General features: G+C 39.9%; 1 protein-coding gene and 1 non-coding gene across 2 annotated transcripts; one reads left to right on the top strand and one right to left on the bottom strand.

The window, feature by feature from the left end:
• Nucleotides 1–220: 220 nt before the first annotated feature.
• LOC107458774 (uncharacterized) lies at nucleotides 221–1,231 on the top strand. The gene has a single exon (XM_016076976.1). The coding sequence runs from the start codon at nucleotides 221–223 to the stop codon at nucleotides 1,229–1,231; it is 1,011 nt and encodes a 336-aa protein (XP_015932462.1).
• An 8,956-nt stretch (nucleotides 1,232–10,187) lies between these two features.
• On the bottom strand, nucleotides 10,188–10,294 carry LOC127740793 (small nucleolar RNA R71). Its single transcript, XR_008001650.1, has one exon. It is a non-coding gene; the product is annotated as a small nucleolar RNA R71 (small nucleolar RNA).
• Between the last annotated feature and the right edge of the window lie 1,588 nt (nucleotides 10,295–11,882).

Genomic DNA, 11,882 nt, shown 5'->3' with positions numbered 1-11,882 from the left:
TCGTAATCCTTGATTAATCTTCGCTTTACAACGCGAGGTAAAACTTAGGCTAATTGGGGTGTTACATTTAGTGGTATCAGAGCGGTTCGTCCTCGAGGTTATCTACGTGATATTTCGTAGCATGCTTGTTTGTGAGTGCCCGTTTGGGGTAATTGAAACATTAGGCTTTTGATATTGAGACTGATCACCTCAATATCGATTGTTTGGTGCAGAAAACCCAATGGCCACTCGCGGACAAGATCAAGCACGTTCACGAGAGAGTAGAAATGAGCAATCGGCTGATAACCATGCCGAGTTCATGGCGGTGATGGCGAACCTGGCAAGCACATTGGAAGCGAATGCTGCTGTGACTCTACAAGCTGTGCGGAGGTTAATCCAACCGGCCAGAAGCGGAAACGAAAATGGAGAAGGTGCTGAGGACAGCTTGAGTGGTGTTTTGAGGACTCTAGTTGCTTTTCGGAAAGCTGGTCCACTGGTTTTCAATGGTTTGACAAACCATACTGAAGCGGAAAACTGGTTCCAAACTGTGGAGCATGCATTGCTAACTCATCATGTACCGTATGACAAGTTTGTGAAATATGTGACTTATCAACTAGTGGGAGGAGCTCAGCAATGGTGGCAAGGAGAGCGCCGACTGCTACGCCAACAGAACATGAACATTACCTGGGCGTTATTTGGGGAGGCTTTCTACAAGAAGTACTTTCATGAGTCACTAAGGGAGGCCAGAGAATTGGAGCTCTTGCAGCTGAAGCAAAGGTTCACGACTATAGCAGAATACACCGGAAAGTTTGAGGAACTCTGTAAGTTCTCAAGGATAAGTCAAGGTACTCCTGAGTCTTACGAGGAATGGAAATGCATCGGATACGAAGTGGGGTTGAGAGAAGACATCAAGCGTGTTGTAGCTCCACTGATGATAAGGAGATTTTCTGAATTGGTGGACACGGCAAGGTTTGTTGAGGAATATGCAAGGACGGTAGCCTCATCAAGGAACACCCATGGAGGGAATTCTAGTTGGGAACTCGATGATCACCTCGGACCAAGGGGACAGAACTTCAAGAAAGATGGACATACTCCCCAGCAACTGCAAGGTCAAGGGAACTTTGGAAGGGGCAACAAAGCTCAGTTCCATCAGGTGAAAGGAAATGGTCATTGCTATAATTGTGGAAAACCTGGGCATATATCTAAGTATTGTCGCCATGGGAGGAAACGAGATGAGGGCCAGAATCAATAGTCAGGCCGTGTGTTTGCTTTTGATGCACGTGATGCAATGGGGTCGGATCCTCCGATGAGAGGTAAGTGTATGATTTGAATATCATATATTGGTTGGATATCAGTGTAGCTTGGTTTTATCTTTTGCAAAGTCGTCGTTAGGGCTACAAGGGCTTAGAGTTGTGTGGGAGTAAACTATGGGGAAGGAAGATTCTTTTGGCGGTAGCCGAGAGCGTCGAACTGGTAATGACGAACGATTAGAGCGGACGTGCCGGAATGGTCACCAAGTATGCTTAGAAGTCTTGGTGGTTCCCTGTATAGGCGATGGGTGTGGTTCAGCGCTAGTGGCAATGGAAGTATCGACTAATGCCTTTGCAGTTTTTAACTATGATTTTTGCAGTTTTAAGGTTTAGAATGGTTTTTAATCCGGTTTGAAACTTTGGTTTAAATGATTCAGTTTTTAGAATTAGTCGGAACTCTTGATTTAAGAGACATGGCTTAAATGAACAGCGAGTTCTCTGATTTTGTTCAATCATGAAAATGGTTTCCAATTTCTCTAATCGAAAGGGATTCAATTTGAAAATTTTTAATTTAAGAAAACCATGATTTGAAGTAGGCAACTTCCGAGTAAACTATTTTGACTCCTTTCAGAAAACTCAACAGTGATCTGGTTTAGAATAAACTGTTTTGAATGATTTGGTTTTGAAACTAAGATTGGCACTTTTGATCAAATGATACAATTTAAAAAGGAAAAGTGAGTCCTAAGATTTTGTTCACTTGTGATTTTGGCTTATAAATTTTAATTTAACAAAAAGGGATTTAAATGGAAAGGTTTTGATTTAAAGGTTTCAATGAATTTAGGAATATCATGCTTTAAAATGTTTGATTTACAAATAAATAGTTTTTGACTCTTTTGATAAGGTTTTAACAAAGGACTCATTTAGATTGAACTTGTTTTAAAGGTTTTGAAAGATGCTACAAAACAGGTATTTGATTTAAGAAAAATTTTCGGATTCTTAATGACGATAATCAGAGTGACACAACGGAAGTTGTATGCTAAGTTGTCGACGTGTGAATTCTGGAAGGAGGAAGTGAAGTTCTTAGGTCACGTGGTGAGCAAAGGAGGAATAATTGTAGATCCTTCTAAGGTGGAAACGGTGATGGAATAGGTAAGACCGACAATGGTGACGGAAGTCAGAAGCTTCTTGGGTTTAACCAGATATTATAGGAGGTTTATCGAAGGATTTTCCCAGATTGTATTACCGATGACAAAATTGACAAGGAAAGAAGTGCCATTCGTATGGACGTCGGAGTGTGAAGAGAGTTTCCAAACTTTGAAGCAGAGGTTAACTTCATCACCTGTTTTAATCTTACCAGAACTGCATGAACCGTTCAAAATATATTGTGAGGCTTCTTTGAAGGGTTTGGGTTGCGTGTTGATGCAATACCGGAACGTGGTGGCTTACGCATCGCGTCAGCTGAGACCAGATGAGGTCAACTACCCAACTCATGACTTGGAATTATCAGCGATTGTATTTGAACTGAAGATTTGGAAGCACTACTTGTATGGAAAGAGGTTTAGCGTCTTTTCTGATCATAAGAGTCTCTAGTACATCCTTGACCCGGAAGAGCTTAGTATGCGTCAGAGAATATGGATGGAGTTGCTTAAAGGACAACAATTTTAAAAATGAAATATCGCCCTGGAAAGGCGAAGGTGGTCGCAGACGCTTTGAGTCGGAGGTCTTTAACAAATGATTGGATGAGAATCAAGGAAGAGGAGCTAGTGGATAAGTTGTGGATCTTAAGCTGGACATTGATGAGGTTACCGGAAGAACTTGTTTGAACTAGTTGTAGATTCCAAGCTCGTTTAAGACGGAGATTCAGAGGGTGTAGCAAGATGAACGGATGCTTCAAAAATTGTTCCAACCAGTTGGTGATAAGGGGCGTGAGAATTTCACTAAGGATGGTGAAGAATTGCGGAGATACAAGGGGAGAATTTGCATACCGGATGTCGGGAGATTGAGGCAATACTTGTTGTTGACGGCTCACTACAGTGGACTTCCTATACATCCCGGAAGTGCAAAGATGCAGTATGACTTAAAGAAGATGTTCTGGTGGTCTGAGATGAAAGGTGATGTAGCTACAGTAGTATCCAAATGTTTGACGTGTCAGAAGGCGAAGATAGAGCATCAAAAGCCGTCAGGAATGATGCAGCCTCTTGAGATTACTCAATGGAAGTGGGAAGAAATCGCGATGGAGTTCATGGCCGGTTTGTCAAGGACTAGGTTGGGATTTGATGCGGCTTGGGTGATCGTGGATCGCTTAACCAAATACACTCATTTTTTGCCTATCCGAGTGAACTGATCTATAGAGGAGTTGGCGACAGAGAACATCAACACGATAGGATGATGTTGAACAAGATGCTTTGGCAACTTGTTAGGTTGGCAACGTCGAAAGTAGGACGCTTCGTGGAGTACATCGCGTGATTCAGATTTTCAAGGGCGAAAATCTTTTTAAGGAGGGGATGATGTAAGAACCTGAGTTTTTGCGAACGAAATTATTTAAATGCCCAAATTAAGTTCCGGAAAGTTAGGATGAGAATTTGGGGATTTAAATATGAGTTTTGGACTCATTAGGTTTTTCTAAGTCAGAAATGTATTTTCTGTGAAAAACCGTGAAAAACCGCGAACCGGCAGTTGAACCTGTTGAACCGGTTCAAGTTTGCCCGGTACCGCACGAGAAAAAGTGGAAACAGTCAAAAATCTTAGAAAAATATTAGAAGTCAAAAATCGGGCGTTAATTTTAAAGTTTTGGCCCAAAGATGGGCCAAACGGGCTAAAAATGATAACAGGTTGGACCGGGCCCAAGTTGGGCCCAAGCCCTACCTTATATAAGTCCATTAAGTGGCAAACTCATTCACTTATAACACCCAATAGCAATAGCAACGTGAGAGTGAAGAGAGGAGAGGTAAGGGTTTTAGTTACTATTCATCATCTTTTTCTTAGAGCCATATCTCACTCTCCAGAGCTCCAATTCGCGTGCCGTCAGTTGCTATGCGAAGCTCTCGTCGAGCTCTTTGATTTCATTTAAACAACGTGGTAAGGGATTTCCATTTTTTTCCCAGTTCTTCCTTCCATTACAATTTCAATTTTTGGCTATGGTGAATGAATGGATCTTGTGATTTTGATTATCTAGGTATACTCTAGCACTTGATTATTATTGGGTTTTGTCCCAATCATCCTTGGGTAAGGTGAGCCTACTTGATCTCTTGTGGTTTTTGAGTATATATGAAGCCCTAGGTTGATTAGTTGTAATTTGTGTGTACATAGCTTGATTATTGTGAGTTTGGAAGCCTTTGGAGTTGAGTTGATGCTTGTTGGAGTTGATTTGGTGGCTTGGATTGTGTTGGAAAGCTTAGTTTGCACTCAATTGGGGTTTTGGTGCATATTGGGGATCGGCCAAGGTATGGTTTCAGTTTTCTCTATGCAGTATATAATATTCATGGACACTTAGGCTAGTGACCCATAGGATAAGTTTGGAAATTGTAAGTTGTTGATGATTGTTTGTGTTGGTAAGATATAATGAATTGTAGTGTTGTTGTGATTAAATGATAAATCCGAAATATAATGGATTTGGATGGATGAGTATTGTTAATTATGACTAGGAAGCATGGTTGAGTAGATTATGAGAATTGGTAGTGAGATAAGATGTGTGGTGGATATATTGTATATGTGATAATTGAGGTTGGAAATAATAAAATGTGAAGGAAATTGTGGTATGATTAGTGTAATATTGAATAAAAGGGGTAAGTTTTGATGAAAAAGGGAGTTTGGAATGGTTTGGTATTGTTTTGGTTAGTTTGAGATATGATAGTTGGGGAAATTGGTCATTTGGAAACTTTTGGTAAAATTGTGTTTTTAGTAAACTTTGTTCGATCATAACTTTTGCCTCAGTTTTCAAAAATTGATGAAACTTGTCTAAAATTAAAGATCTTTGAAAACCCTTTTAATCGATATAAAGCTTGTGAAATTTGGAAATTTATAGAGGAAGTTATGATCATTCAAAGTTGGTGTTAAAAATATGAAATTCTGTAAAGTTTCAGAATTTCATGTTTTCTGATATGTGCGGACGCACACCCTTGTGCGGGCGCACACCCTACAAAAATTTTAATCTGTGCGGACGCACACACCTGTGCGCACGCACAGGCAGGGAAGTGTGTTCTGTTTGCAGCGCTAGCACAACTTGTGCGCGCGCATATCTAAGGGAAACTTCAACTTGTGCGGCCGCACAGGCCTGTGTGGACGCACACGTTGGGAAGGCTTGTCTGTTGGGGGCGCTGGTACAGGTTGTGCGAGTGAACAGATTCTTGTAAAAATTTACACCTGTGCGTATGCACATCCCTGTGCGTACACACGCATTTTAAAACTCTCAAGAGTGTGCGCACGCACAGACCCTTGTGCGGCCGCCCACGTCCTATTTCTCTAAATTTTACTTGTTTTTCAACTATTTTACCTTCTCAATACGGTTGCAAATTTCTTTAACACTATTTTAAGACTTTTAGGCCTACTTTTGATTATTAGAACATGGGGTATAACTTAAGGGTTCAAGTACTTTATTTTACGATAAATTAGAAAACGGAGGCCTAGGTTTCTGGTGTGCTGAGAAGGGTTTGACGTTAGGTGAACGATGATTAATTTGTGAGATGAAGAAATGATGAACTTTTGATAATTGAAATCTGAGTTATGAATGGACAGTGGTGGAGAAGAGTCGGGGACTTGGATTGAGGTGATGGATCTCTGTATACTGAAAAATGCTTTTTGAAAACCACTAAATAATAATTTTCTGAGATTATGAGACGCTATGTGCCCGGGCAGGGGCTGAGGTTGGATCCCGCCTGTTCGAGGTAGCGGCGGTGGCGTAAGGCGGTGGTTCGTCCCGCTTGTGCTTAGATGTGAGGTCGGTGGCAATAGATCCCGCTCGCATCCTGATGAGTGGATTTTTTGTGTGGTCTAGAATTTCACAAATAGATTCTCGTTGCAAGTATAGTTTCGAAACCAACAATAATCCTTTCATACAAAAGATTGTTTGTCACAAGTACAAATCCCTGAAATTATAAACTGAAGTATTCAAACCTCGGGTCGTTCTCTCTAGGAATTACAATAAAGTGCCTTGTTATTGGTTATGAGATATTTTGGGGTTTTTGAGATTTTAGACAAGAAATATAAATGGCAAAGAAAATAAACTAACAACTAACAAAGCTCTTGGCAAGATATGAGAACTAGAAGTTATATCCTAGTTATCCTCCTCAATTGTGACCACAAATTGTTCATTGCTACCACTTAGTTAACCTCTAACCATGGAGGAAAGTCAAGTGGATGAATCAATTTGATTCCTCAAGTCCTAATCAACTCCTAAAGGAAAGACTAGCTTTAGAGGCATTCAAATCAATTAGCAACTTCTAATTATCAATCAACAAAAGAATTAGATAACTCAAGAGTCACTAATTACTCTACCTAGGCCAAGAGGAACAAAATCTATACTAAAATCCAACCAAGCATTTCATCAAACACTTGGAAGGAACAAAGGAAAAGCATAGTAAATTGATAACAAGAGTAGGATCTAACAACAATTAAATGTAAGAAATCAACAACAACAATCAAAAGGAACACAATTATTATGAATTACCTCAAATTAAATTGGAAGAAAGTAGAAGAGACAAGAGTAGATCTACAACAAAGTATGAGAACAATATAAAGGAAATTACAACAAAAGAATAGAAGAATGATGATTACAATAACAAGGAATTGAGAAGAAGAAGTAGAAGATATCTTGAATTAAAACCTAGATCTAAGAACTAAACCTAATCCTAATCCTAATCCTAGAGAGAAGTAAGAGTTTCTCTCTCTAAAACTAACTATAAACTAATCCTAATGAGTGTGAATGATGGAATCCCCCTTTACTCTTCAATCCTTGGATTTAAATGGCATTTTTGGCGCTAAAGTTGGTTGGGATTGGGCCCCACAACCCTTCTGAATTTGCTGGCCACGTTTTCATTAAAAAATCATATACCAGCTGATGCCAGGGCATCTAGGCTAGTTTCACTGACCTTTTCTTTACTGTTTTAGGGTAGTTTCATGCATTTTCTTAGTGAATAAGGCAAGTTTTGGATGAAAATACACTCACACCTTGATTCAAGCAACTATTGTGAACTTTGCATGATTTCATGAGAATTTTGCTAGAATTGCATGATAAATTGATGATGCATAATCTCATGACTTTGGCTAGAGCTTTGATGCACTTTAATTACTTGATTTCAGGGAAAAGGAAGCAAGGAAGAACCATGTTAGTATTCACGTTAACCTAGTTAACATGAACACTAACATGGAATGGTAAAAAGCTTGCAACGTTAATGAGAAAAGTGATCACCAATAATGCCTGCGAAGCCATCCATAGCTCACGTTACTTGCCACGTTAACTAAGTTAACATGGTAGTTAACGTAGAAGAAAAAGAGAACTCCAACGTTAAGAGAAAACGTGAACACCAATAACATTTTTCTCCAACGTTAGTGGTAAAAGTGAACACCACTAACGTTGAGAAACTTGGCAATGATCCACGTTAAGAGTCACGTTAACTTAGTTAACGTGAACTCTAACGTGGAAGAGGAAAACAAAAGCCAGAGTTAGTGACAAAGGTGAGTGTCACTAACGCTCTCGAAGGTGAGACACACCCATGTTAAGAGTCACGTTAGCTACACTAACATGAACTCTAACGTAGGAATAAAAGGCACCATGCAACGTTAATGGGAAAAGTGATTCCCAATAACGTTTGCGAAGGGGTATAAGCCAACGTTATTGGGAAAAGTGAGTCCTAATAACGTTGGCCAAAAATTGAGAAGGCAATGTTAGTGGTCACGTTAAGACCACTAACGTTGGAGTTAACGTGGGTACATAAGGATGGAACGTTAGTGGAAAAAGTGAATGCCACTAACGTTCTCGAACCCACAATGGCACTCAACGTTAATCTCACTAAATACCCAAGCCTAATTCATATTTCTCTACAAGTTGGGCCCACTAAAGATGAGAACTGCTTCAACTCAAGATCCAGAGCCCACATCCAAGTCTTGAAGAACTCATTAGAAGATCAAGAGGAGTAGTATATATAGGAGTAGTTTTGAACTATAGAGAGGCTTTTAGCACTTTTGGGGAACTACTCTCTGTAGATTTACTTTTCTGCACTTTTAGCATGGATTCTTTTTTTCTGCCATTTTTCATTTCTAGAGCTATGAACAACTAAACCCCTTTCATTGGGTTAGGGAGCTCTGTTGTAATTTGATGGATCAATTATAGTTTTCATTCTTATTCTTCTTTCTTTTCTCCTTATCTTACTAGAAAGCTTTCAATCTTAATTCAATTGGTTAGTTGTCTTGGAAAAGAATCTCTCCATAATTGGATCTCCTTTGAGCCTTGGAAAAGGGATGAGGAGATCATGCTAGAAATGCTTTCTCATGTTGGACCAAATTGGGATTTGGGCGGATATAGTGACATGTAATCCTCCCAACACTTTGATTTGGAAATACATGTGGTATAATCAGTGACCACACTTTATCTCTTCCCATGAGCAATTAAATCAAGGAATTGGACAATTGTTCAAGCTTAGAGAGATTGGATTGCCAAGGAATTAGGATCCAATCACTTAAGATTGCCAAGGAGATCAATGAATGCATTGATTGAGGAAGAGATGAGAATGAACTTGATCCGGAGAATGCAACATCTCCTGAACCCAATGATTACCCCATTTCTGATCTTACCCATTCTCTTTACTTTCTGCCATTTATTTTCATGCTCATCACCCCAAATCCCCATTTAAGATTCTGCACTTTAATTTCTGTTATTTACTTTCCAGTCATTTAAATTTCTGCAAGTTCTCAATCTAAATTCTGTTTAGCTCAACTAGCATATTCTTCTAACTAAAGTTGCTTGACCAATCAATCCTTGTGGGATTTGACCTCACTCTATTGTGAGTTTTACTTGACGACAATTCGGTATACTTGCCGAAGGAAAATTTGTTGAGAGACAAGTTTTCATGCATCAAGTTTATGGCGCCATTGCCGGGGATTGATTTTGAATCAACAATGATTAAGTTTGAAGATCACTAGATTGAGCATTTTTCTTTTTGTTTATTTGATTCAGTCAATTTCTTTTAGTTTGTTTTAATTTCTTCCTCACCCCCTTCACCCTCTTTATTTTTCGTTCTTTCTTTCGTTGATAATTACAATTCTGCTCACTAACCCACTAACTGTTTGATAAATTGCATTACTCACACTAACAATTACTCTAACAAGAATAGTTTCTTCATTTTATCTCCTGTTGTGTAATCTGTCTGTTGTATGACAGGGAGAAGAGAAGGAGTTTCAACATCCTTCGATTCAGAACCTGAAAGGACCCTTTGGAGACTAAGAAGGGAAGCAAGAGGGAAAATAATTATTGGTGCTGAGGAAGAAGAGGAAGAATACTTTGAACCCAATATGGAAGAAAATTTCGAGAACAATCATGAAGAAGAAGCTCACAACCATGCTAGAGAAGGCCATGCAAACCGTGCTTGGCAAGAAAGGAGAGTTCTAGGCTCCTATATCAATCCTAATCCAGGAAACTGTGGAAGTAGCATTCAGAAGCCCACCATACATGCCAACAATTTCGAACTAAAACCCCAGCTCATCACTCTTGTTCAGAACAATTGTTCATTTGGAGGAAGTGCTCAAGAAGACCCCAATCAACAGCTAACCACCTTCCTGAGAATTTTTGACACTGTGAAGTCCAATGGAGTCCATCCAGATGTCTATAGGTCGCTCTTGTTCCCTTTTTCACTCATGGACAAGGCATCCAAATGGCTTGAATCCTTCCCAAAGGAGAGCTTAACAAATTGGGAAGATGTGGTGAACAAGTTTTTGGCAAGATTTTACCCTCCTCAAAGGATCAACAGGCTGAGAGCTGAGGTGCAAACTTTTAGGCAACAAGATGGTGAGACTCTTTATGAAGCATGGGAGAGGTTCAAAGACCTAACAAGAAGATGCCCACCAGATATATTCAATGAATAGGTTTAACTTCACATCTTCTATGAAGGTCTTTCCTATGAGTCAAAGAAGAATGTGGATCATTCATCAGGAGGCTCTCTAAACAAGAAGAAAATCATTGAAGAAGCCATAGATGTCATTGAGACAGTTGCTAAGAATGACTACTTCTATGCCTCCAAAAGAAGTAACACCAGAGGAGTAATGGAGCTGAACCACATGGATGCATTGTTAGCTCAAAATAAGATGATCACCAAGCAGCTAGCAGATCTTACCAAGAAGGTGGAGGAGAACCAAGTTGCAGCAGCCATCACCTCATCGTCATCTCAAGAAGGAGTAAACATAGGAGAAGAAGGTGACTGGGAGCAAGCCAACTATGTTGGAAACTCACCTAGACAAGTCCATGATCCGTACTCCAAAACTTACAATTCTGGATGGAGAAATCACCCCAACTTTGGATAGGGAAACCAACAAGACCAAGGGCAAGATCAGAGACGCCACAACCTCAACTCCAACAATAATGCAACTCATCAACACACCTCACAGAGATCTTACCAACATCCATCTAACCAACCTTCTCAACCACCTAATCTCAACCCACCATCATTAACAAATGATAGGCTCTCAAAGATTGAGGCTCTACTTGAAAACTTATGCAGAGAAGTCCAAGACAACAAAGTGTTTAAGGAAGAAGTGCGAGCCAATATCAAGAACCAAGGAGAAAACATCAAGAGATTGGAGTCCCAAGTAGGGTATCTATCTCAACAAATTCCCAAACCCACTGATGGATTTCCCAGTGATACAGAGATGAATCCAAGAGGAAAAACAAAGAAAGTGAGATGGGAAGAATGCAAAATGATAACCACAAGTGATGAGGGCAGTATGAATGGAGTAGAACACCTCCAAAATAATCAAAAGGGAATCCAGAAGGAAGGAAGCTGTTCCGGGGGTTACCTGAAACGAGTAGCTCGGACGTCTTGGTGAGGCCCGAGGTGGGGGTCAGGGACCCGAGCTTGATATGTGGAGTGGTTGGTGGTTGTACCTGCAATGACACTCCGATGCTTAAGTTAGCATGGGTCCAAGCAGATATTGAGTAGAATTAGAGTATGAGTTATACCTGGGTGCTCCAGTGTATTTATAGTAGTTGGTCGTGATCTTCCCTGGATAAGATATTCTTATCTTATCTTATCTTTTGGGAGTTTTATCCCTATCTTTGTGGAACCGCCTTTCTTTAGGCCCTTTCGGCTTTTAGGTTTTGGGCTTCGTTCCTTCTGATGGGCCTTCTTAGCTTATTTGTCCGAGGTCCGACCTCAGGCGTGGGCCTTGGGACGAGGTCGGACCTTCTATGAACTTCCCGAGTTTGGGGAGCTCGGTCAGGGTATGAACAAACACCAAGTTTTTGGCGTTATTGCCAGGGATTGTTCAAGTTTGGACAACTGACGGTTCATCTTGTTGCTTAGGTTAGGTAATTTTATTTTATGTTTAAGATTTTTACTTTTCGAAAATTTTTCAAAAATACAAAAAAATATTTCTATTTTGTTCTTCAGAGTTTTTAAGAATGGATTCTAGAGTTTCATGATGATTTGTTGAAGTCTGGCTGGCTAT

The sequence above is a fragment of the Arachis duranensis genome, chromosome 7 (assembly GCF_000817695.3).
Source record: "Arachis duranensis cultivar V14167 chromosome 7, aradu.V14167.gnm2.J7QH, whole genome shotgun sequence".
Classification (NCBI taxonomy): domain Eukaryota; kingdom Viridiplantae; phylum Streptophyta; class Magnoliopsida; order Fabales; family Fabaceae; genus Arachis; species Arachis duranensis.
The sequence above is the reverse complement of the archived record's forward strand: the minus strand, read 5'-3'. Positions and strand labels throughout refer to the sequence as shown.

Excerpts from the sequence above, each read along its gene's own strand:
- LOC107458774 (XM_016076976.1), top strand. The coding sequence starts at position 221 with ATGGCCACTCGCGGACAAGATCAAGCACGTTCACGAGAGAGTAGAAAT.